The 23,939-nt window shown below is 59.6% G+C and overlaps 2 protein-coding genes across 10 annotated transcripts in view; both read left to right on the top strand.

Annotated features, from left to right (window-relative positions):
- The window catches only part of AGRN (agrin), a 75,063-nt gene extending 63,137 nt beyond the window's left edge, over window positions 1–11,926 (top strand). For 3 of the 6 annotated variants that reach the window (XM_084494993.1, XM_084494990.1, XM_084494995.1), the window contains 13 exons: window positions 277–506; window positions 961–1,095; window positions 1,221–1,317; window positions 1,582–1,746; window positions 1,871–1,982; window positions 2,622–2,633; window positions 3,518–3,634; window positions 3,810–3,999; window positions 4,429–4,516; window positions 7,170–7,394; window positions 7,990–8,093; window positions 8,743–8,947; window positions 9,060–11,926. In XM_084494993.1, the coding sequence (XP_084351119.1) occupies window positions 277–506; window positions 961–1,095; window positions 1,221–1,317; window positions 1,582–1,746; window positions 1,871–1,982; window positions 2,622–2,633; window positions 3,518–3,634; window positions 3,810–3,999; window positions 4,429–4,516; window positions 7,170–7,394; window positions 7,990–8,093; window positions 8,743–8,900 (1,633 nt within the window). In that variant the 3' untranslated portion in view covers window positions 8,901–8,947; window positions 9,060–11,926. The remainder of the gene's footprint in view (window positions 1–276; window positions 507–960; window positions 1,096–1,220; window positions 1,318–1,581; window positions 1,747–1,870; window positions 1,983–2,621; window positions 2,634–3,517; window positions 3,635–3,809; window positions 4,000–4,428; window positions 4,517–7,169; window positions 7,395–7,989; window positions 8,094–8,742; window positions 8,948–9,059) is intronic. The other 3 variants (XM_084494994.1, XM_084494992.1, XM_084494991.1) reach the window with 2 other exon arrangements.
- Window positions 11,927–14,728: 2,802 nt separating this feature from the next.
- The window catches only part of LOC311422197 (tyrosine-protein phosphatase non-receptor type 11-like), a 37,722-nt gene continuing 28,511 nt past the window's right edge, over window positions 14,729–23,939 (top strand). For 2 of the 4 annotated variants that reach the window (XM_084494997.1, XM_084494996.1), the window contains exon 1: window positions 14,729–14,829. In XM_084494997.1, coding sequence (XP_084351123.1) covers window positions 14,816–14,829 — 14 coding nt within the window. In that variant the 5' untranslated portion in view covers window positions 14,729–14,815. Of the gene's footprint in view, window positions 14,830–23,467; window positions 23,649–23,939 lie in introns of those variants that run through there. The other 2 variants (XM_084494999.1, XM_084494998.1) reach the window with 2 other exon arrangements.

The following is a 23,939-nucleotide window of genomic DNA, read 5'->3' as shown; positions in this document are numbered from 1 at the left end:
CGGGGTGTGGGGGATCCCCGGGGAGCATCGTGGAGGGGTGGAGTATCCGTGGTGGGGTGCGGCATCGCTAATGGGGTACAGCACCCCTGGTGTGGGGTGCAGCATCCCTATTAGGGCGCAGCATCCCTCATATCCTGCAGCATCCCTAACGGGGATCAGCGCCCTCCAAGAGGGTTTTTTTCCGCTGATTCCCCTGAAAGCATCACCCGAGCGCGTGTGGGGTCCCCCCTGTTTTTCCCAAAAGCCCCAACCCACCGTGCCCTCTGTCCCCCTCAGGGTGGTGGAGCGCACGGCGGCCACGGGGGGCTTGAAGGGTTGCATCCGCCTCCTGGACGTGAACAACCAGCTCTATGACCTGCGGGAGAAGGGCAGCGACGTGCTGTATGGCAGCGGGGTGGGCGAGTGCGGCAACGACCCCTGCCACCCCAACCCCTGCCACCACGGCGGCATCTGCCACGTCAAGGAGGCCGAGATGTTCCACTGCGAGTGTCTGCACGCCTACACGGGTACACAGGGACGGGGGGGAAAAAGATTGCTGGGGGGTCCTGAGGGGTCGCAGAGGTTTTGGGGTCACGGGGAGCAGCAGGGTGCAGCGAAGTCTTGGCAGTGATTCTCAGATTTGTAGGATAAAGTCGTGTCCAATGGAGGTGGAATCGGTTTTGGGCACGGAGCTATCCAGACGTGGATGAGACAAGGGTCAGGATCTGTCCCCAAAAATCCCCCCTGGTATTTTAGGGCAGCTCAGTGCACTGTGGCAAGGGCCGTACACCTCCCCCTTTTGTGGGGTCAACCGCAGGGGGGCTTCTGGGGCCGTGTGAGCCCAACCTGGGATGGGACAAAAAGATTCTCAGGGCTCCCAGGAGCCCTCCCGTCGTGCGCCCACCCCAAAATTTGGGGTGTCTCTGCCCGTCTGGTGCCCGCCGGCCGTTGGGGGTGCCGACGTGACCCCTGGTGCCGCAGGTCCCACGTGTGCCGACGAGAGGAACCCGTGCGAGCCGACGCCGTGCCACGTCTCCGCCACCTGCCTGGTGCTGCCTGAGGGGGGATTCATGTGCGCCTGCCCCATGGGGCGCGAGGGGGACTTCTGTGAGCGAGGTGAGCCGGGGACGGCGGGGCTGGGGCTTTGATTTCCTCATCCCCACGTGGCCGGGAGCCTGCGCTCGTTGGTTGGGGCTGCTCGGCCTCCTCTTCCTCACCGTTTTCCCTGCTTTTTTGCCCAGTGATTGAGCAGGACCTCAGCATGCCCTTCCTCCCGGAGTTCAACGGCTTCTCCTACCTGGAGCTGAGCGGGCTGCAGAGCTTCGTTCCCGACCTGCAGTAAGTGCTCGGCCACGCGGCACCGGCGCTGAAACCAGCGGGGTTTTGCCCACAGGACCCCAAATCTCACCAGAAGGGCTGTGCCCGAGGCGTGGGGGGCTGGAGGAGCCGGCACTGCTGGCTGCCATCCTGAAGGTGGCAGAGGCACCTCCTCTGTGCCAGGTCCTTCCACGGGTTCGGACGGGTGGCAGAGGGCTCTGGGGTGGAGGAAAGAAGCGTGTGGGCGGCTGGTTCGGAGGGTTTCCCTCATCCTTCTGCCCCCAGGGACAAAATGTCCATGGAGGTGGTGTTCCTGGCCAAGAGCCCCAGCGGCATGATCTTCTACAACGGGCAGAAGACCGATGGCAAGGGGGACTTTGTGTCCCTGGCCTTACACGACGGCTACCTGGAGTACAGATATGACCTGGGCAAAGGGGCGGCCGTGCTCAGGTAACGGGGGCTGGGGGCAGGGAAAGGGCCAGGGGGGGCTTCCCGTGGCCAGCACTGGCCCCAGGGGCTGTGCCCATCCCAGCAGGGCTCTCACCCACTTTTTCTCCGCCCTTCTCCCCGCCAGGAGCAAGGAGCCAGTTCCCCTCAACACCTGGATTAGCGTTTTGTTGGAGAGGAACGGGCGCAAGGGGGTGATGAGGATCAACAACGGCGAGCGGGTGATGGGAGAGTCACCGGTACGTCCACAGGGCAGGGGGAGACGATCAGAGCTCTCAGAGCCATGGGCTTTTATCCCCGGAGGTGTGAAAAGGGTTGGAGGAGTGCGTGGAGGGGGAGTTGGGGACCTGGGAGAGGAGGATGCTGCGGGACAGCAGCCGCGCGCCCTCCCAGCGCCTCGTCCCTCCTTGTCCCGCCTCCACGCAGAGCTTTGCAGGGGACGTGGCCACCCTGTGGCTCTTGGAGCCCCTTTTCATGACTCTTTGGGCCCTTTTCCATGACTCTCAGCCCATTTTTGTGACTCTCAGAGCCCCTTTTTGCACAACTCTCGGAGCCCTTTGCGCGCACGCAGGAAGAAGCCACCCAGCAGCTAAAACCCGACCCCTCTCCTGCTGCCGAATCCCTCCTTCCCTGCTCTGTTCCCCAACCAGCAGCTCGCCTCCTGCCTCTCACCATGCCCTGTCCCCTCCCTGCTCCTCTCCGTGCCCAAGCTGTGGCCCTGGGGACGCCAACCCTGGCCACCCGCTGCCCCCGTTCCTCGTGCCCCCCGCCGGCGGCAGCCCTGCACGTTACGTTACCCACTGACCTCCCGTTTCTCTCTCTTTCTCTTTCTCTCCCTCTGATTTGTATTTTTCCCTCCCCTGCTGTCTGGATCCCAGAAATCCCGTAAGGTACAGATAAGTATCACCTGCCACCTCCATCCCATCTGCCATCGGCACGTCGCTCTCTTTCTGTTTTCCATCCAGACCTCTACCCCTTGCTCCCTTCCCCTCGCCCCAAGCATTTTTAGGACCCCCGTAGCTTAGCGACACCCGTTCCCTCTCCCTCCATCCATCTCCAGCCAGTCGTCGCATTTCCTTGTCGTTATTTCGGAAGCATCTCAATTAATCCAGTCATGTTCGTGTTAACTCCACGAAGCATTAGCTAGAGACTCACGTCACCGCATCCCCGCACCCTTCCGGGGGGCACAGGAGGGGACGCGGCTCCTGCTGTGGGGCCGCAGGCTCTCTGTCCCCAAATCTGGGGATCTCCTTCTCCAAATCTGGGGATCTCTGTCCCCAGACCTGAGGATCTCTGTCCCCAAATCCCAGCCGGATCCCTTTGCTACGAGTTTGGGTTCCAGCAGCCGCCCCGGTGAGACAGGAGCAATATTTCGTCTCCTGTCACACAAATCCCGAGCCCTCCACGCCCGAGAGCGTTGGAGCATCATCTCCCCAAATTAAATTCGCAGGAAAATCCTTCCCTGGCTCTCCTGCTGCCAGGCGAGACCTCGCAGCTGGAGGTTTTTCGGAGCTCCTCGGCCCCTTTCAGCCTCCCCTGGTGCCAAATGCGCAGTGCTCGCCTTCTCCCCGTGGTCCTTGGTGGCCTTTTGGTGGCCAGTGGCTACCGGTGGCCAACTGGGACGGGGCAGGGGCTGCCCCCTGAGAGCCCAGGGGCTTTGGAGATGGCTTCGGTGCCCCGGCTTGATGTGCCTGGGGATGCACCCTGGAGGGAGGAGGCTGGTGCCGTAGCGAAGCCTCACATCTCCTCCCATCTCGCCGTGTCTCCTCGCCAGGTGCCCCACACCTTCCTGAACCTGAAGGAGCCGTTCTACGTGGGGGGAGCCCCCGATTTCAGCAAGCTGGCCCGAGCGGCCGCCATCTCCTCGGGCTTCAGCGGAGCCGTGCAGAGGGTAGGGCCCCGCCGGGCAGCTTGGGGAGGGCGGCTGGGTGCCGGGGGTGCCGTCCGCACGGGGGATTCGCCGGTCCCAGGGGGCACAACGGGTTGGGAACGGCAGGAGGAGGGGCAGGGACGTGCCGTGGGGGTCGTGGGGGCGAGGGCTGACCCTGTGCTTCCCCCTTTGGCAGATCTCCGTCAAGGGGGTGCCCGTGCTGAAGGAGCCCAACATCCGCAGCGCCATGGAGATCTCCCCCTTCCGAGCCCACCCCTGCACCCAGAAGCCCAACCCTTGCCAAAACGGGGGCACCTGCAGCCCCCGGCTGGAGAGCTACGAGTGTGCCTGCCAGAGGGGCTTCTCCGGGGCTCACTGCGAGAAAGGTGAGGCTGGAGGGGCTGGGACCCCCTCCCCACGACCCCAAAGCTCCAGCGTGGCCCTAGGGGGTGCTGGCAGCAGGGTGCCAACCCCAGCCCCTGCTCTGTGCGCAGAGATTGGTGTTAGGCAGGAGTTGATGGCTCCTGGCCTCAGGGACCCTTTTCCCTTCCCTCCCCAAGCCGTGCCCACCACCGAGCCTCCAGGTTCCTCCCTGATTTTAGCCAGCAAGCCACCAAAGCTGCGGGTTTCAGGCCGGCTGGCTGCAAAAACAGGATCCTGCTCCCAGTTCACCAGCCCTAAAGCCCCAGTAAAACCTCTCCAGGGGCTGGCTCGGTGCTGGCATGTCCCCGGGGATGGCAGATGGGGATAAAGGGAGGTTTTCCTGGCCTGGCCATGCTCTGTTCGCTGACAGCTCCCCATTTTTCCCCCTCCAGTGATCATCGAGAAGGCAGCTGGAGACGCCGAGGCCATCGCTTTTGACGGCAGGACATTCATGGAGTACCACAACGCCGTGACCAGGAGGTAACGCTGAGCCCAGCCACGGCCAGGAGGAGGAATCAGGGTTTGGGCAGGAGCAACCACGGGGCTGAAGGATGCCCGAAAAGCAGCGCCCAAATTCGGGGCGAGCCAAACTGGGGCTGGGTTCCCCTCAAGTTCCAGCCGGTAAAAAGCTGCCCCGATGGCAGCACAGCGCCTGGCCAACGTCGGGGCTGGGTGCTCCCCCTCTTTTTGGGGGGCACGCTCTAGTTTGGGGTGGGACGAGGCTGCACGTGGTGATTCCCAGCCCCACATTACTGAGCAGGGGGGGGCTGCGCTCCCTCCCTCGCCCCCTGCGCCCCTCCCCGCTCCCCGAGGACAGCGTCTGCGTCCCGCCTGTCGCTCTGTCTGTCTGTCTGTCTGTCTGTCTCTTCTCAGTGTCCCTATTTTTCATTTCCAAGCCACCTGACAAATGAGATCCCTGCGTAAGTACAGCCCGCGCCCCCTCCCCGGACCAACCCCACCAGCACCCTGACCCCAGCCCATCCATGGGGCAGGCAGGGGGGCACCCGCCGGGGGCTGCCGTGGGTGGGATCCCCGCTTCGGGGCAAGGATCTCACAGCTCTGCTGGCTCTCAGGGGGCTGTGGGAGCTGTGTGAGTCCCCTTTGCTGCGGGGAGATGTTGTCCCAGCTGCAATTCAGCCTTCAGATGGGTGAGGATGGAGGAGGGAAGGTCCCGGGGGGAACCTCTCCCATCAGCAGCAAAGCGTTGGAGAGGGAAGCGAGCGGGGCTAGTCCTGCCTTGACTCCCCAGCATGAGTTTTCATCATTATGGGTATTCTATATTATTATAAAATGGATGCATCCAGCCTGGCCGTGCTGGGAAAACCTTCCCGAGCCTGGATGTGTGCTCCAGGTGATGTGCAGCACAGCACGGGGGGCGGCAGGAGGGCTCGGGCAGGCAGAGGGGGGCTTAGAGGGGCGGCACCGAAAAGCCACGAGCCTGCAGCCCAGCAGAAAGCTGCTGCCTTTGCATCCTGCCCCCGTGGGGAAGGTCGCCCTTCCCAGCTGCTCCCCACCTGAGCCAGCCTGTGCCCGTTTCGGCCGTGCATGCCTCCGTCCTGCAAAGGGAGCTCAGAGCTTCTCCCCGGGTCCCTCAGCCGGGATTTTGGCAGCTGGGGCCCTGAAGGGCTCCTTGGGCTGCCCATAAAAAGCTATCCCATCTCCCCGGGGCCAGCCAGCGGGAGTGCCTGGGGCAGGATTAAGGCTCCAGTTGCTTCCCGGGGCGCTGCCGGCCGCGACATGCCCGTACATTTTGTCTCCAACACCCATTTTTATCCCCACGGATGGCTGGAGCTGGCTGCGGCGCGGGAGCCCCAAACACCCGCAGGCAGTGCCAGCAGCACAGCTGTGGCTCTGGGTTTCCCCTTCTCCACGCACTGACTCACAGCAGCCTTACGTGACCGCTGCCGACCCCAAAAGCCAGCTGGGGGGCTGCCCTTTTGGGGTGCTGGCCGCTCAGGACCAAGGGGTCCCTTCCCCAGCACCGCTTTTCCCCATCCCTATCCGCGCACCCCAGCGGCGCAGCGCGGGCGAGCTGGGCAACCCAAAGGGGCATTTGCTTGGTGACATCCTAGTGCCCATCCCAGCTAAAGCAGCGACTTGCAAACCCCCCCGGCTGCCTAAAAGCTCAGCCCCGAGGACCGTGAGGGTCCGGGCTCCCTGCTGGTGGGTGCTGGGTGGGAGGGCAGGGTCCCCGCGCCGCCCCGCGCTTATGGCACGCTCCCCTTTCTTCCCGCATCTTAAGTCCCGACGAGGACTACCCCGCCGAGCCCAGGTGAGTCCGTGCCAGGCTTCCAGCTCGTTCCCCGTGCTCCGCTGTCACCCTGCGTGTCTGTGTGTCCGTGCCTGCTCCGTGTGTCCCTGCTCCGGGCTTTTTATCCCTAAGGGATCCGGCTCCAAAAAAGATGAGGGCGAACGCGGAGGGAGCTCCAGCAGAGGAGCGGCAGCTCCGGCTCTGGCCCTTGCTCCTGGGGGAGACATAAGAAGGCAAAAATGGGTGAGGGGGAGGCTGGGGCACGTGGTGCCCTTGTCCAGCAGTGTCCCTTGGGAATAAAAAGCCCCCCGTGTTGTTTGTGTTGTCCTGTCCGTGTGCACGTGTTGGTGACGTGGCAGTTGGCAACTCCGTATGGCCACGTAGCCAAAAGCCTTTTTTTTTTGGCCCATTCCAGAAGGGATTGAGCAAAAATGGGAAGGCCAGTGTGGGGAAAATCCTGTCCTTCGTTCCTCCCTTGGAGAAAGGTGCTGCGTCCAGGAGGGGGAAGGTTTTGCTGCCTCTGGACGCTCTCCACCCCCTGGGGTTCCCGTTGGGTTTTGGTCGAGCCAGCTTGGGGTGCCGCAGCTTGCAGGGCTCGGTGCCTCCACGGAGGGCAAAATGGGGGCATTCAATTTGGATTTTTGGGGAAAAAATAAGTCATTCTCAAGGGAACTGGGCAGCTCCTGCCCTGGTCTTTGCATCCCCAGTGCCTTCAGGCTCAGGAGGACAGAGCCCAGGTGCCCCCATCCATCTCTGGCACCAATTTTATGGGTGGGAGCTGGGTTGGGGACCTCCAGTGGACCCTCTCTTAGACCCCACAGGCTCGTGCTTTTCGCGGCCGTGTTTTAACCCTTCTCCCTGTCCTCCCACCTCCCGGCGCAGCGAGAAGGCCCTGCAGTCCAACCGCTTCGAGCTGAGCATCAAAACGGAGGCCACGCAGGGCCTGATCCTGTGGAGCGGGAAGGGGCTGGAGCGCTCCGACTACATCGCCCTCGCCATCGTCGACGGCTTCGTGCAGATGACCTACGACCTGGGCTCCAAGCCCGTCGTCCTACGCTCCACGGTCCCCGTCAACACCAACCGTTGGGTCCACATCAAAGCCTCCAGGTGGGAAGGGTTGGCAGGGCCGCCACGGGTGGCTCCGGGACGGGCCAGCGGTGATTTAGGGTCGAGAGCCTGAGTCACGGCTCTGGCCCCGCTCCCGGGGGTCCCCGGGGGTCACCGCTCTCCTGGGATAAGAATAGAGGAGAGGCATGTGGGCAATGGGGCGCGTGCTGCGACACGCCTGCCCGAAATTCTGGGAAGTGCCAAGGGGACGGGCTCGGGGAGGTGCGGAGGGCTTCGTGCCTTCTCTTCGGGTTGGCGGAGGCGCCGGCATGCTGCTCGGCCCCGTGCTCGGGTGGCATGGGGAGTGGTGGCTGGCTGGCGTGGTTGGCGTGCCGGGGATTTCTGCTCCTGGGGAGTGGATTTCTCCACCTCGGGGGGGATTTCTGCCCCTTTGGGGGGCATTTCTGCCCTTTGGAGGAGGATTTGGGTGGGTTTTGGGGAGGTTGTGGGGTGGCCGGGGTGCGCCGGAGCATCCAGTTGGGGTGCAGCAGCGGTGGATCTTGCAGAAAGCCCACGGGTATTTTATTTTCTAGGGATAATTTTTTGCCTGCGGGGTGGTTAATTTGTGTCTCTCCTTCCCTCCCCACCGGAGCAGGGTGCAGAGAGAAGGGTCCCTGCAAGTTGGCAACGAAGCCCCCGTCGCTGGCTCCTCTCCGCTCGGCGCCACGCAGCTGGACACGGACGGGGCCCTGTGGCTGGGTACGTGGGGGGCACACAGGGGGAGCCCCCCCGGGTGGGATGTGAGGCTCCCAGGCTTGTTCCGATGGGATCCTTGGCCCCCTGGGTGTCTTTGCCACATTTGACCTTCCAGAAGCATCTCTTCTCCCAGTCTAAATTTGGAGCTCCAGGTCTAACGTGGCTTCCAGAGAGCCCGTATCCAAAAACGCAGCCTCGCCCCTGAGCAGGCAGCATCCCAGATGCTATTCCTGGTGCTGAAAGCAGCCTAGAAGTCATGGGGAAAGCAAATTTTTTTCCATGAGAAGCTTTGGCTTGGCTTCCCTGCTGGCTCTGCCAGAAGGCTTTGTGATTGATCAACCTCGATGTGAAATGTTTCAGGTTGAACCGATATCTAAAAACGCACGTTGCCGTTTTAGGCATCTTTAGGAAACCTACGTGTGTGTTGGGTGGAACTGGCATTTACCCGATTAAAATAATGATAATAATGATAATAATTATAAAAACAATGATAATGATGATAATGATGATGATGATAATACAGAATATAATATTTCTGGCCAGTTTTTTGAGCCTGGTTCCCAGGTGCGCCCTGCTGGCTGGGCAGGGTGCTGGGGCGCGGCGGCGTGCCCGCTGTCCTCGCACCCCCCCAGCTCTCCTTTCTTTCTTGCAGGGGGGATGGAGAAGCTCGGCGTGGCCCACAAGCTGCCCAAGGCTTACAGCACCGGCTTTGTTGGCTGTATACGGGACGTGGTTGTCGACCGCCAGGAACTGCATCTGGTGGAGGACGCTTTAAACAACCCCACGATATTACACTGCTCAGCCAAATAGACCCCCAGGGACCCTTCCTTCTCCTTCCCTCCCTCCTGCCTATTGCTGTAATTATTTTCTATTTTTGTAAACTTATTGCTTTTTATATTTTTGGGGGGGAGGGGGGGGAAAAGGGGGGGGAGGAAACACCTTTTTGTTGGGTTATTTGTTCGGTTGCAGTCTATCCAGGTCGGTCAGACTCTAAGCAAGCAGCAGCAACAAAGAACAAACCTTGAACCAAGTCTCCAAGAAGTGACAGAAGAACTTCCCCGTTGCACCCGCATTGTAAATCTCATCCATACTTGAAGCTTCTTTTTTTATTTTATTTTTTTTCCCCTCCTTACTTGCGTTCTTGGGTCGTTGTTCACGCCACGGGGGGAAAAGGATGCTGGTGCTGGCAAGCCCTTAGTGGCTTGGCCACTTGCCTATCTCATGCCTGGCCCCAAAGCCCCTTTTTGCGTGCTGGCTGAGCTGGGATGTGGCCATCAGGTGGGGATGGCCCCACTGCTCCGGGGTCTGGCTCTGGCGAGCCTTCTCCCGGCCCCGTATTCGCCCCATCTCCCTCCTTCCCCCTTCCTCTCACTCTAATTTATGTGTGTAAGGATCTCAAGTGCTTTTCTCCTTTATGCTCTGTTCGAATCAGGGATGCCATGCACTGGAAGAGAGACCAAGGTCTGCTCTGAGCAGGCAGGAAAGCATTGCTCTTTGGTTGTCTTATGACTGTGTGCTGGACTGAGAAGGGGCTGCGGGAGAAATTTGGGTTTCTCTGTTGGCTCTCCTCCTCCTCCTCTTCTTCTTGGACACGTGCAGAAGCAGCTGTGAAACCTCATTTCCACGCTTTGCCTTTACCCAGCCACGTCCTCACCTCCTGCTCGCCCTGGCTGCTCTTCCCAGAGCTGCCCCGTACCAAACGCTGCCCTCCTGTGCGCCGCTGAGCGCTTGCAGCACCTCTCCAAGAGCCGGGAGCGCTCTCCCTGCACCACAAACAGGCTGCGAGGGGATGGGATCAGGCCCCTTTCCACTAAAAAAAAATCTCTCGGACCTGTCCTTTCCTGGCCCACGTCCTTTTTGCATCTTGACCTGAAGCTTTTGCAACACCTGGTGCTATGCGGGGGCTTCCACGCCGCAACCGAAGCCCCTCTGGATGCCACCAGCCCAGCAGCAGCAGCAGCTCCAATGGAAACGGGCACAGCGAGCGGCTGGGCGGGAGAGTTTGGGAGGTTTTAAGCTCTTGTCTTCCCCCAAAAAAGTCCTAAAAGTGATGCCACGATGCCAGCTGCACGGCCAGTGTGTGTGCTTGGGTGGATGGATGTTGCGAGTGCCTGTGAGCCTGCACGCACGTGGGTGCCAACACCAGGTCTCCTCCAAGTAGGAGGAAAGCAAAGGGATGGTGGATATGGAAAAAAAAAAAAAAGGCCCCCCGCTCTCAGGTTCCTTCTCCATGGGAAGAAATTCCTGCTGCTGCCTCGCATCTGTGTCCCCTTGCCAGGGATGGGGACACCGTGGTGGCGTTGCTTTGTGCCCATCCTACTTCGTGGAGCGCACAGAATTAGGACCCTGCCCGGCAATCGCGTGGTGCTGGATGTCCTGGGGATCATTTTGCCATTTTTTGCCATTCATTTTGCCATCATTTTGCCATTTTCCCACCCATTCCCAGCTCACCTCCTGGCTTCCCTTCCCTCTCCAAGTGTTGTTTCCGAGCACTGACCTTCGAGCCGTGAGAAGTCGAATCGCTTTTCGCAGGGCGAGCTCTGAACGCGGACCTAATGAAGGGGAACAGCACGGCAGCGCACCACTCAGCCTGCTTTTTCTTTCCATTTTTTATTTTTTTAATTTAAAGGCTGCATGGGCTCCTTTTCAGAAGTCAGAACCACTCACCTGCAGGACACAAAAGCTGTGCCCAGCACCTCAACCAGCCCCATTCTGCGGTTCCCTTTTCAGGGGGCAGGATGATGCTTAACAAGGCAGGGCTGCTGGTGGTCCTTGCCAGAATTTCTCCTCTTCCCTCCTTCTTCCCATTTTTTTTTCCCCTTTATCTCCTCAGTTATCAATCAAAATCCTCAATTTCCTCAATCGATTCCTCTGGAAATTTTCCTGCCACCCAAGGAAACAAAACCATGGCACCACCTGCCCCCAGCCCAGCGAAACCTGGGAGAAATCTGCTTTAACCTGTTATTTCTCTAAAATGGTGGCAAAATGTTAGAGAGGGGATATGTTAGAGGGGATATCGTGCCCCTGGTGAGAAGAGGACACCCGAATTTGTGTGTGTACCTGAGTGTGTGCGTGGCAATCCCACATTTTAAGTGGCTGCTGTGTGTAGGCTGTGTGGCATCTATATAGGCAGGCCAGGCTAGGAGGGAACATTTTGATCGGGATGTGCAGAAAGCCAGAAGCTGTCCAGGGGTGTTGGATGGGGTGGGAGGATTTGCGAGACCCTCGTGTGGTGTTTGGAGCATGGGGATTGAGCCGGGAGATGCGACCGTGCCGGCTGGAGCTGGAGGTGCAGAGGGAGTTGGGCACGCACGGAGGAAGCTGCTAATTTTCCACAATGCCACTGAAATGAAGCCAGGGTCACTGCAGGAAAAAAAAGAAAAAAGAAAAAAAAAAGAAAAAAAAAATCGAAACAAACATCAAAAAAAAAAAAGAAAAAAAGCCAACACAAACTCTGTCTGCTATTGCTGGGGCTTGGAAATGCCTTAAAACAGGACGCCGCGTCCTCGTGGTCGAGCATCTTGAACCAAGATCGGATTCAGCAGTGCTCCCTAGGGGCCATGCACTTAACTTGGGCTTTATTTTTAATAGCATTTATATCATGTATGTACATAAAAACAAAACAGACATTGAAGTTTGTTTTTTTTTTTTTCCTTTTTTTTTTTTTTTTAATTTCGATGTCCACGTGGCTTCATTTATAGGGTAAATTAATGACCGTTGTGAACTGCTGTATGAATTCTGAAGGGCAATGCACAGTAGAGGAGCAGCATGATATAACCATTACTAACTTGTGTCTTTCGTCAATCACCATGAAATAAAGTTTGAGAACTATTAAAGATGTTTTTAAGGGGCCTGGTGCTTTTTTATTCCTTCCCGTGCGCCCTGCTTGCTCCCTATCCGTGCAGGTGCCTGCTGCATTGCCACCATCCTGTCTTTGTGGATGCCACCCAGTGCTCGTAGCCAGAGATTTTGGGGCCTTATCCTCCTCTCACCACCTGATTTTACTCCGTGTCCACCTGTCCGAATACGCCCTAGCTTCTCCTTCCTTGCCACGCATGCTTTTATTCCCTCCTGGGCTGCAATTTCAGCAGGGGTTTGGCACGGCACCGTGCCCGCACGCCCCGAGCGCTGCTCCCGCAGCCCCCCTCTCCCCACCAGCCCTCTCCCCCGGGGTTTTTGCCCTCAGCAAGCTGAGGAGCCCTGGAAAGGCAGCCGCCAGCACGTGTATATGCAAGCAGGATGTGGTTTCAGACATCCCAGCACCCAGGTTCCTGTTCCCAACGGGTCTCGGCGGGGCCTCTCCAGCGCTCGCTCTGCCCCTGGCGCTTTACCACGCTGCGGGGCCAGGAGCTTCGAGGAGCTTCGCCCCATCAGGACCTCGTGGTGATGGGATGTGGGTGTCTGGGTGTCCTGCCATTTGGGAAGCAGCTAATTTGGCACAGCGCGTCCTGATACCCGGCGACGACGCACATTTGATCGCCGTCTGCAGCGGCTCCGCAGGAACCGGCTTGTCGGCTCCCGGCGGCAAACAATGGGGCCAGTGTTGGCGCGGCCACGGGGCTTGCACAACTCTCCACCGGGGCCGTGTTGCGCTCCAGATCAGCCTCCTGGTGCCGCGTCTTCTCGACAATGACCTTATTATGCTCCAGCAGGCACGGGCTTGCAAAGTCAGTGCCTCTTTCCCAGGCTCGCCGCCAGCTCGCTGCGGAGCGGGAGGAGAAAAAGCTGGCGTTGTCTCGGCCGGAATGAAAAGCCGAGCTCTGACAGCTGGATGTGTGGCTTCTTTTTTTTTTTTTTTTTTTTTAACAACACGCTGGAAAAACCCTTTGTGAGGGGAAAGAGGAAGGAAAGAAGGGGAAGAGCCGCGCTGGGGGCACGCTTGGGCAGGCAGCAGGCGTGACTCAGGGGAATGGTGCGGCCAGGCTTGCTGGCAGCCCCGTGCAGCCTGCTCAGCACCCTCGGGAGCACGGCGTGTGCGTGGCAGGCCTGGCAGCCTGGCTCTGCTCTCCTTGGGGGCAAGGGGGCTTGAGGGATGAGAGGGCAGTTGGGTTTGGATGGTCCCATCCATCCCCAGGGATGCCTTTCCCTGCTCTGCTGCAACACAGCCTGGGATGGCAGCTCCCCAACTCGCACCGCGTGCTGCCCACCTGCTGAAGCAGCACAAAAAAAAATATCGTGGCGATGCACCTCCACGTCTCCAGATTAGGAAACGGGATAATTTGGAGAAAAAATCAGGGCTGCAGTGTTTGTAGGTGGACAGCTTGAACCCTGAACAGGCTCTTCCAGCCTGTGCTGGAGGTCCCTGCGATGCGCAGGTGCCCAGCCGGCCCTGCAGACGAGCACACAAAACTTCAGGAGGGAATTCCAAAAGATTTTGGGCAGCTCTGGGTGCTCGCCACAGCTTAAATGGGATCTTTAGAAGCTGTCCTCACTGCAAGCACTGAAGGCACTCCCCCAGCCCAGGTGCACGCTCTGTAAATTCAAGACAAGCATCGTGCCTCCCAAGGAGCAGGTGCCTCTGGCGACCACCTGGCAGCAAGAAATGGGGCAGAAGAACCTTTTTTTTGGGGGGACGCAGAGCCGGCTGGCCCCAAAACTTCTCCCAGCCAGACAGTGACCGAGACAGAGCTGGGGATGGAGCAGAGGGGTCACGCAGACAGAGCCGCAGTGTGGATCTCACAATGAGCTCTCAGTGCTGCGAAAGGAGCCCCCGGTCAGACAGAGGGGGGAGAAATGGGGAAGGGGAGGACAGGGCTCCTTGGTATCGGGGTCTGGATTTGCCCCCTGTGCTCCTCGCTGCCCCGGGAGCCATCTGGAGGCACACGGGGCAGGGATGCAGCCCGCTGCCAGCTCCCCGGGTATTCCCCGAATAGCCGCGGAATTCGCTGAGTCTTATTATAGTCAGAAATTGCTATTTTTGACGCTACGGCCAGGCCGGGCCAGGGGGGAGGTAGCTGGCTGCGTCCTGGTTTTTTTCTCCCTCTGGGACAGCTGGTTTTGTTTTCTCACCCGGCATTCGCAAAAGGTGCCAGATTCAGGGCACGCGTTTGGGGCAATTTCTGCCTTTTCCGTCCGTTTGATGCGAGTCGGTTAAAAACTCACGAATTTACGTTTCCTACAGCAAAATGAGCTCTGTTTGCACAAACCCTCCCACAAACCCAGCACCCCTGCCCCAGCAGCAGCTTGGGGTCACCACTTCCACCCCCCCACACCTTTGGGACCCCTCCTGGGACCCCCAGGACACCAAGGCAGCCCCCGAGCTGGGGGGCGATGGGGTGACACCAGGGGTCGTCGGATGGTGCCCGGTGCCATTTTTTGGTGCTTTTTCTTTTCCTTTTGGCTTTGTATTAATTTTTTTCAGGGGGTTTCAGAGCCAAAACCGGGCTGCGAGGAGGAACCGGAGGCCAGGAGTGGACTGGAGGCTGCATGAGAGGAGGCTGCGCCCCCCGACGGGGCACCCCGGGGGTACCCAAATTTACCCCGGGGGTACCCAAATTTACCCCGGGGGTGCCCAAATTTACCCCGGGGGTACCCAAATTGCCTTCGGGGGTGTCTCTCCGTGTCCCCCCCACTATGTTAGGGGCGGGGCAGAGGGCGGGGATTCCCCTACGTCACTGGGAGGGGTTTCCCCGGAGCCCGGCCGCCCCGCCGGGGTGCGGCGGCGGCAGCAGCGCGGTGCGGAGCGGGGCTGAGCCGTGCCGAGCCGTGCCGAGCCGTGCCGAGCCATGACCTCCCGCAGGTAAGGGGCTGGGGGCCACCTCCACGACCCCCCCCCGGCACTCCCCGGTGCCTCTCCGGCTCCCCACGCCTGGGTCCCCTCCGCGCGCGGCTCCCCACGGGTGCGTGCCCACGCGTTTGGGGAGGCGAGCAAAGGAAATTTGGGGGGGGAGGAGGTGAAGCTGGGTCCCAGGCCCCCCCAAATCCTTGTTCTCCCCCCCCCAAATCCTATTTCTCCCCCCTTTCTGCTTCCCCCAGCCCCGCGCCTGCTTTGCGGAAGAGCTCCCTGAGCCTGCCCCCAAGCACCTGGTGATGCTCTACCTGCCCCTGTGCCCCCAAAAAAACACGGAGCGGGGGGTCCCCAGGGGACCCCAACTTGCTTGGAGCAGCTTTGTGGGGTGAGGGAGCAGGGTGAGGTGCTTTGGTGCCTCTGGCGAGGTGCTGGTGCCTCCCCCAGCTTCTGTTTTGTGGCTTCAGCCCCTTTCTTATGGTGGCAGCCGGAGCCTGGGGGACTTGGGGACATCGTCCCTTCCCTGGGGTGGCTCCAGGAGGGGAAGGCAGATGCCTGGTGGTGTCCCCAGAGCAGGTTTGGGGTTTGGGAGCTGACGGGTGGGTGCTTCAGGCTGAGAAATGGGATGGGTCACAGGGCAGAGGGCTCCTTTGGTGCTGGTACAGGATGGGGCACGGGCCCTCTGGAGCACACAGCACCTCCAGATCCTGCTCACGGGCACTCCTGCAGTGCCACCACTGAGGGTTTGTGGGGTTTTGGGGTCTCTCTGCCATGCAGCACTCGCTGTGTCCCCTGCACAACAGGTCTTCTGCGAGCATCTGTGGCTCAAAGCACCCAGAAGTTTAGGAGGAGGCCGGGCTCATCAGTTTTTCCCCTATGTAAAACGCACGCTGATGGGTGATGGAACATAAAGCTGGGGCTCGGGGCCCCTGGATTTCCTTTTGGTAGCGCTCTCCGTGCCCACAGGCAAGTCAATATTTGCCTGCGGTGCCTCTACCCTGCTCGCTCCACCCTCCAGGCCAGCGGGCTGCTTACAGGAGCCCCAAAAAAACCCTGTCCAGTTATAGGGTTTGGTGCGGAGAGGCTTTGTGCCGGGGGCTGGCCTAAAATGCAGGGTGCCCACTTGGTCGGGATGGCATCTCCCCCTTCTGCCTGCCTCCTGGTCGAGCCCAGCTGCACCCACCGGGCTCAGCACCTGCCCTAAACATCCCCGTGGCCGTGCCCGTGGGGTGGATGCCGTGGGGTGTGTGGCCAGGTTTTGGAGAGGGGCTGATGGCACCAGGGAGGCTGGTGCTGAGCGCTGGGTGCTGCTTCCCACCTCCCCTCCCTGCACGGGAGCGCATCCAAGGGGGGGACCAGGTGGAGGTGCGGCGCCTCCCTGGCTGAAGGAACGGCTTTACCCCCAGGATGGTGCCCACGCGTGCCAAATCTTTTCGAGGAGGCCGCGCGGAGGGCGAAACAAACCCATTTCTGGGTGCTCAGCCCATCTGGGAAGCTGCCCTGGCAGCCGTGCCAAGGGCTGGGAGCTGCTGCTCGCTCTCCCCGTGCTGGGCCTGGCCAGGGAGGCGGTGATGAAACATCGGGGCACGTGGGTGACACGAGGGAGAACCGAGCCCTGCTGCGGGGAGAACGAGCTGCTTGCCGTCAGCCTAAACCACAGAGCTGTCGCAAACCCCGCTCCGAGCTGCTGCCAGGGCCCGGCTGTGTTGGTTCTCAAAGCCTGAGCAGACGACAACCCCTTTCTGTCCCCTTCCTGGCTTTGCTGGCACGGGGTGCAGCGGGGTTTGGAGGTCAGAAGCCCCTGGCCTTTGGGGCAGGCTTTTTCTTCCCAGCCAGGTTCCCCGGGACGCTGTGGCTCACTCTGACATCTCGGGTTGCTCGTTGCTATTAACAAAGCAGGGCTGGCAGCTCAGGGTTGGCCACGATGCCATCCTGTGCGCATCCTCCAGGGTGGTGCTGTGCGGTCCCCGTGCCCGTGGTGGCCACGTTTCTGAGCATCCGAGGCACCCAACGCGCTCAGCTCTGCCCCGAAACCAGGGGCAGGGTTTGGGGCCACGGTGGCCCCACGGTGGCCGGGATCAGGTGTTTGGGGATCCCTGGGAGGGAGAATCAAAGCAGGTGACTCTATGGGCGACCTCGGATGTGCCCCCTCGTTGTCTTCCTTGTGAGCCATCCATCTGTATCCCACCGGGCTGTGCCAGCAGCATCCCCCTGCAGCCCTGAGATGCCTCAGCTGAGCCCAGGGGCTTTTGTGCAAGGGAAATTGCACAAAATGTGTACGAAGCCTGCCAGGACGGGAAGGCGAGGGGTGGGAGATGCTGGGCCAGCAGAAGTTGCAATTCAGCTACGAGCTCCCAGTCCGCGGTTTATTTCCAGGTAGGGCAAGTGCATTACTGCGGGTCACGAAATGCATAAATACACCACTTCTGCCCTTCTCCAGGGAGGGAATGAGAACGGTTAATGGCCCAGCTCGGAGCAGGAAAGCTAACCTTGCCAGGGAGAGGGCTTTGGATCTGGCCCTCGGTGATTTTTCCAGCATCCTATGGTTTCCCCCAAGGCAGCGAGCTGCTCTTGTTATGGTCCCAAGACAAATGAAGCGCTCTCGACCCTGGAACACGTTTCTGGGATGCAGCTGTATCTCTTTTGAGAGCTGCCAAGCAGAATTCCTCGCCGTCTGCAGCGGCAGTCGAAGGCAAGGCGCACGGGAGGGGAAGCCGGCCTCGCAGCGCCGCGCGCAGGGCGAGTTTCCTTTGTGGCTGGGTGGTGCCGGAGCTGCTGGCCGCTTCTTCCAGCAGGGTTTGCTTTATTCGGCTTCCTGGGAGATGGTTCTTCTTGGGAATCGAATGAATCAGAGCCCTGCAGAGCCGTGAGGGATCCCAGGTGTGCAGTGTGGGTCTGCGGAAAGGGAACCGCTCGGTGCCGCTGGCGCTGCCGGCACCAGCTGGAGATGCTCCTTGGTGCCAAAACCCACTGAAAAGCCACCAAAAAAGCACCAGGGCTGGCCAAAGGGCTCCTCCATCCCTGGTGCCGATCACCTTTGCCTCCCCGTGAGCAACCCACCAGCCCAGCCCCTCTTTAGGAGGGTCCCATGGGTGCAGAGCCGCAGCCGAGGGGTGCCTTTGTGGGGCTCGCCCTCCTCCTGTGCACTGTAGATGCCCTTTGACTCCCAAAAAGGCTTGCTAAAATCCAATTTCCCAAATGCTGATTTCCCCCAGAAATCCGATTTCCCAAATTCGGGTTCCCTCCCCACCCTAGGCGCCTAACGGAGCCAAAACCCAAACAACCCCACACCATCTGGCCCCCCAAAAACCCCCCACATGCTAGGATACATATGGAGAGAAGCACCCTGAAGGCTGCCGTCCTTTAGGCATCACTTTAATCCTTTCCGTTGATTTTCCCTGCAGTAGGAATTGCTTTTTTCTGTTGTTTTCTCGCTGCCGTGACCGAAGGCGGGGGCTCGGGCAGGGCTGCACTTGCTGCCCCGCGGGATGCGCGCCGGGGAGGGATGGAAAGTGGCTCCCGCAGCCCTGCGCCGTTCCAGGAAACGTGCGTAGGACGGGGCTTAATCAGATTACGGGGCTGCTGTGTTTGCAGGCTTCCTGCGTGAGTCTGAAGGGAAGAAGGAAATTCTTCGCATTAAACCGAGCTGGAAATCGGGAACTGTGCGTTTCCTGTACATGCAATTTTTTTTTTTTTTTTTTTTAATTTTGTGCAAGCGGCTCACGCTCCTGCTTGTAGCAGGAGTGCTCTGCAAAGACCTCTGCCTGCTCGTGGTGTCCGAAGGGGATGTTTGGAGGAGATGTGTGCTGTGGGGTCTCCTCCTGGCCTTTTGGAGCTGCTGCTTTCCTGCAGCAGGAGCTGTCGCAGGTGTCCAATGCAGCCCCCACGTGCAAAGGGCACCGCTGGGGTCCAGTTGTGGGATCCCCTAGGTGGGCTGGGGGGGTCGTGAGTGTTGGGTTCTGGGTCCCAGGGGATTTCCTGGGGATTTTCCTGGTGTTTGGGTAAGCTGTGGATGAGCCTCACCTCCTGCGACATCGCCTTCGAAATGCCCTCGTGTGCCAGGCCCCTGGGCCATCCGTGGCCACAGCAGGAGCGCGCGTGCCCGGGGCGAATCACAGCAGCTCCCCGTGCAACAGCTTGGGGCTGGGGCAGCCTCAGGGCGAGCAGAAATTACATTTATCTCCCTCATTGCAGGGATGGCGGGGGGGAGAAAGGGTGAGCTGAGCTTGCTCGAAGGGGCAGGGGCTCGCTGCGCCTGCCCTGATTGTGTTATCAGGTGAGGAGCCGGCCTCTCTGCAAGCGTCTGCTGGAGGCTTTCTGGTGCCCAGCCCCTGCTGGCTCTGCCTTGCTGGCTTTTATCTCCCCGAGGAAGAAGCAGGCTGCTCTGTGAGCTGTTTGGTGGCCTGGGAGAAAAGGCACCAGGCCAGGCACCCAGGAGAGGTGTCCCCATCGGTGTGCACCTCCATCCGTGCGCTCCCTCTCCCGCACGGCGAGGGGTTTGTGCAGCTGCCCAGCCCCTCGGGAGCTCAGCAGGCATGGTTGTGGCTTCCCCCTGCGCTCCAGGCACCTCTGTGCCCCTCTTCGTGTCATCTGTTGGAGAAGATATCGGTGCTGCTGCTGCGTGAGGGCCCTTCGTGCAACCCAATCCGTTCCTCGTTCCTATCAGGCTCGCCCAGATCCTGCCTGTGACCTTGGGGTGTAAGGTCTGGAAATTGCTTACATTCCCAGTGTCCGGTCATCACGCAGCTAGCACAGCGCTGTGACTCCGTTTAGCAGCCCACCCGCCTCCCCAGGCTGCTCCAGCAGTGGTTTTTCACTTAAATTTCAACCTTGCCATAGCCCCCAGAGCCCCTCCTGGTCCTGGCCCCGCTGCCTACGGGGTCCCCTTTGGTGCCCGGCCGCGAGCTGCAGTTTGCATCTGTGGTGCCAAAGCAAACGTGGCTTTTTCTTTTTTCTTTTTTTTCTTTTTTCCTTCCTCTCTCCAAAACAATGTGCTTGGAAGTTCCCTTTTTGGTTCGGGCTGAGGTTCCAGTTGGCTTTCAAGGGAACTGCCGTGCCCCGGATGCTTTAACCCAGCGCGTTTTCATGGATATGGGCAAGAAGATGGGAATGTGCAGCTCCCCTCTGCTCCAACGAGCTTCTAAATATTTTAAAAAAGTATTTATTTTACAAAGGGAATGGGTTCTAGCTGGGGAAACATCGGGAGGAGTGCGCATGGTGGCACAAGGCGCTGGGCAGTGCCACCTCCGCCAGCTGCCATCTCCAAGGGACCCGTGGCCCTGCAACCACTGCCCTGTGGCCACCTCCAGCTCTTTTTTTTTTTTTTTGTGTCCCCACCAGAGCTGTCACACCGGGCGCATGTGACAAAGGGAAGCGGGGACAGCTGGGGCAGCCTGAGGGAGCTGTGGGTGCTTGGCACGGGCACGGAACAGCCCTTCCCTCGGGACATGCCGCCTGCCCGCAGGGGTGTCAGGAGGGTGGGATGCCTGACAGCACAAGATTTGGTTTCACAACAACCGAAAATCCCCCTTCACGCCATTCCAGCAGCATCTCTTCCATGTAAGGGAGATGCCGGGGCTATCTTTGGCCTTGGATTTTTTTTATTATTATTATTACAAATTTTATTTTTGTCTTTATTTCTCTCCCCCCCCACACCACCTCCTTCCTCCCACCCTCCTGAAATATTTCCATCGGTCTCCTCTCTAAGAAGTGTAACAAGCCCTGCCACTGATTAAATTCTAAATATAGCCCTGGTATTTTTATTTTTTTTAATTTTTTTTTCTCCCTCCGATTCTTCGTGATGTATCTAGGTAAAAAATAGCCTTGGCGACTCTTCAAAGGGGACGTGGGCCTGTTACGGGCTATATTTTTGTCTTGTCACCCTGCCCGTAGCTCCAAAATAGCCCCCCTCGGTTTTAATTAGCTCGCCGGGTTATATAATCCTGCAAGCTGAGGATTTCTGGGCTCAGCAGGCCCGCACGTGATGCCCTGGGCTCTGGCAGGGCGGTGGGGACGGCACCGCGGGACCCTCCCGGTGCCACCTGGGGCAGCCACGGTGCCGTAGGTCACCCTGTGCCCCCGGGTTCTGCTCTTCCCTGTTTCTTTTTCTCTTCTTTATTGCCTTTATCTCCTCGTTTTGTCCTGGTTGGGGAGCGAGGAGCCAGCTGAGTGGGGAAGGGGTCTGGGGAAATGAACCCACCCCGAGCTCCTCGGCCATCTGCGTTGCCTTGGGGCTGGTTTTGGGTTTCTTCTGCTCCTGGGGGAATGGCTCAGGGTGTTCCTGGCAGCATCCTGACAGTAAATCTTGTGCTCCTGGTGGAATGGAGGACGTTTGTCTTCCCATAGCCCAGGTCTGAGGGTTTAAGCTTAGGAAAACATCCTAATTTCATCGTCCACCAGAGGAGGTGGCTCTGGCTGGTGCCACGGGGCTCTGCGCTGTGCCCAATCTCCAGCCCTGCCACTGCAGCTTTGCTCGGCCCCAGAATTCATGTGCTTTGAGGATGGCCATGCTTGGGCTTTGTGTGAGGAACCCCAATTGCATCCAGGTTTACAATGACCCCATTGATCCAGCGTGGGGCAATCCAGAGGCCACCAGCCCCTCGGAGGAGAGGGCTCACCCGGCGCAGCGTGGCTCATCCCGAGCCTCTCTTCACCCACCCCTTTTAGACCACGAGGAGCGGGTCCCGCGAGGGAGCAAAGCTTTCAAAAGCTTTGCAGCCACCAGATGGAGCAAAGGAACTTAAAACAGCCCCGGCTGAGGTTTTGGCCAGGGTCTGCCACTGGGCAGGGAGGTGTCCCCAGCGCCGTGCAGGCACTGGTGGCACCCAGCGCCTTGCCGAGCTCTGTGCTGGTTCCAAACCCCTCCTGGGAAGCAGGGCTTCGGATGAGCCTGGCGAAAGGGCAGGATTTTGGAGCTGGGTGGGCGTTGCAAGCCCGTTCCCTGCCCGCTGGCCACACGGATGGCAGCTCCTTGCGCCCTGGTGCGTCTTTAGCAGGGTTTTTTTCACCCGTGTGAGAGGAGCCGTGCAGCAGCAGCGATGCCACCACCAGGCTCACCCCACCCCACCCCACCTCACCTCCTGCCGTCACCCACGGCTCGGAGTGGGGTTTCGGTCCTGTTCTTGTGGGGGCTGGCGTCAGAACTGGGTGCTTCAGCGCTGCTGCTGCAGCAGCGGAAACTTTGGGTGCTGTCGTTTCGCTGTTCAAAGCGGGGAGGAACTGGTGTGCTTCAAGGAGGGCAGTTCGGGAGGGAGGTGCAGTTTTGGAGGGGTCGGGTAGATTTTTGGCGTCCCGTCTGATCCCTGGGGTGCAGCGGGTCTGGGATTTGAAGGGGGTGGACTCGGGTGCGAGGTTGGGTGAGGACAGGGAAAAGAACCCCGCTGGTGGTTTATCCAACCACGTTTGGGCAAGACCTACTGTGGAAAAGGACTTCCACAGAAGGCTAATACAACAAAACCTATTTTTTTTCCCCCCTTTTCACAGCTTTTATCTCCAGCATCTCTGATTCCTGCCCATCACTGGGGGTGGTGTTGTGGAAGGAGGGAAGTGCCGTGCGTTATAAAGCACCGGCTGGCCTGGGGGCGCAGGTCCTGATCCAGTGCCACATCTCCAATGCCCTGGGCTGGGAGGTTGTGCTCTCCACCTCCTGCTGGGCCCAGCTGGGTGCTTTGGGTGCAATCCCACCCGGCTGGGGGTGATCCCAGCCCTGCCTGGCATTTCCTCCTCTGCCACCCCCCCCAGGGCTGGGCTGGAGCGCTGCGGTTGGGGCTGTTGTCATCCCCATCTCCTCCGTGCCCCAGCTGCTCTGCTGGCACATTAAGGGCTAGCCACAAAGCAGCCCTAATTGTGCTGAGTGGCTGTAGGATAATGGGCTCAAGGCTCAGGCAGAGGCGGCCGTGCTCCTGGATGTTTAATGCCTCCATGGATGTGTGTTTAGTTGGTTGCCTGCCCGCAGGATAGCTGAGGTCTTGTTTCTCCTGCCCTAGGAAGCTGGTAATGGAAGGATGCTGAGGATGTGGGCAGGGGAAGGGTTTTGTCCTGCCGTGCAGTTTGTAGGGCTGTCGTGGTCCTCGTCCTGCAGAAATCCCTTCTACGAGGTCTCCAGGCTGAGTACCTCGGGGTCAATCCCACCTTGCGAATCCCACCTTGGATGGCAGAGGAACCGGGTCAGGGACGGCTTCTTAAGCTTAAATTCGAAATCCCCCAAATCAACAGATGCCTGGGGACATCTGAACGTCCTGAGACCCTTGTTCCTCTCGAGGGTGTGTGGCAGCCCCATCCCTGGCAGGATCAGCCCCCGTTTCTGAGTCGTGCAGAGCCACTCGGTGCCAGGGCAGAAATCTCCTGCAGGAGGAAGATGTAATGGGGTGGAGGGGGTGTTGTCCACATACAGGACCTCCAAGGGATGCCACTTTGCCCGTTACCCTCCCTTTTTGCTCTCTTTCCCCGCCGTTTGGGCTGCCCCCCAGCCGACACACCCCATGCGCGTGGCGCTCGCCCTCCCAGTCCCCACCAAAACCCAGCTCACAGCTGCCGGGCTGGTGCCGATAAGAGGAGGAGATGACTTCCTTTTCTTCTCTCCTCCCCCTCTCCCGTCCAGAACAAGCTTTTTTTTTTTTTTTTTTTTTTTTGGGTAAATAACTCGCTGTCACTTCTTCGCTCCGCCACCTCGGCCAGCCCCGCGGGGGATGCTGGAGGCTGGGACGTCCTAACCAAGCCGTCCCCACCTCCCGTACCCCGCGACCCTTTTGGCCTTTTCGAGCTCTCCTGCGGTTTCTGGGGACCGAGGAAATCTCTCCGCGGGGCCGGGAGCCTTGGCCAGGGATGGTGAGGTAGGATGTCTGCTCTGCGTGCTTCTGTTTCTTTCGGAGATGGGAAATCTGAGTGGGAGCAAGGCGACGGGGACGCGGCGTGGAGGTCGTCTGCGGCGCTTCGGTCGCAAGAAAACCTCTGGTTCTGTGTGAAGCTACTAACAAAAGCGTGGGCACGGTGATTAACAGCGCTCGTTAGCTGGCAAGGTCTCTGCAGCCGTGTAAGATTCTCCACTGGAAATTACCCCTCGTCACTCGGGTGCTGGTGGCTTTCTCCTCGTGCTGGCTCCAGCGCCGCGCGAGCAGTTTCAT

The sequence above is a fragment of the Aythya ferina genome (assembly GCF_964211825.1).
Source record: "Aythya ferina genome assembly, chromosome: 21".
Lineage (NCBI taxonomy): Eukaryota > Metazoa > Chordata > Aves > Anseriformes > Anatidae > Aythya > Aythya ferina.
Note: the sequence above shows the minus strand (reverse complement) of the source record. Positions and strands in the feature narration are given on the sequence as shown.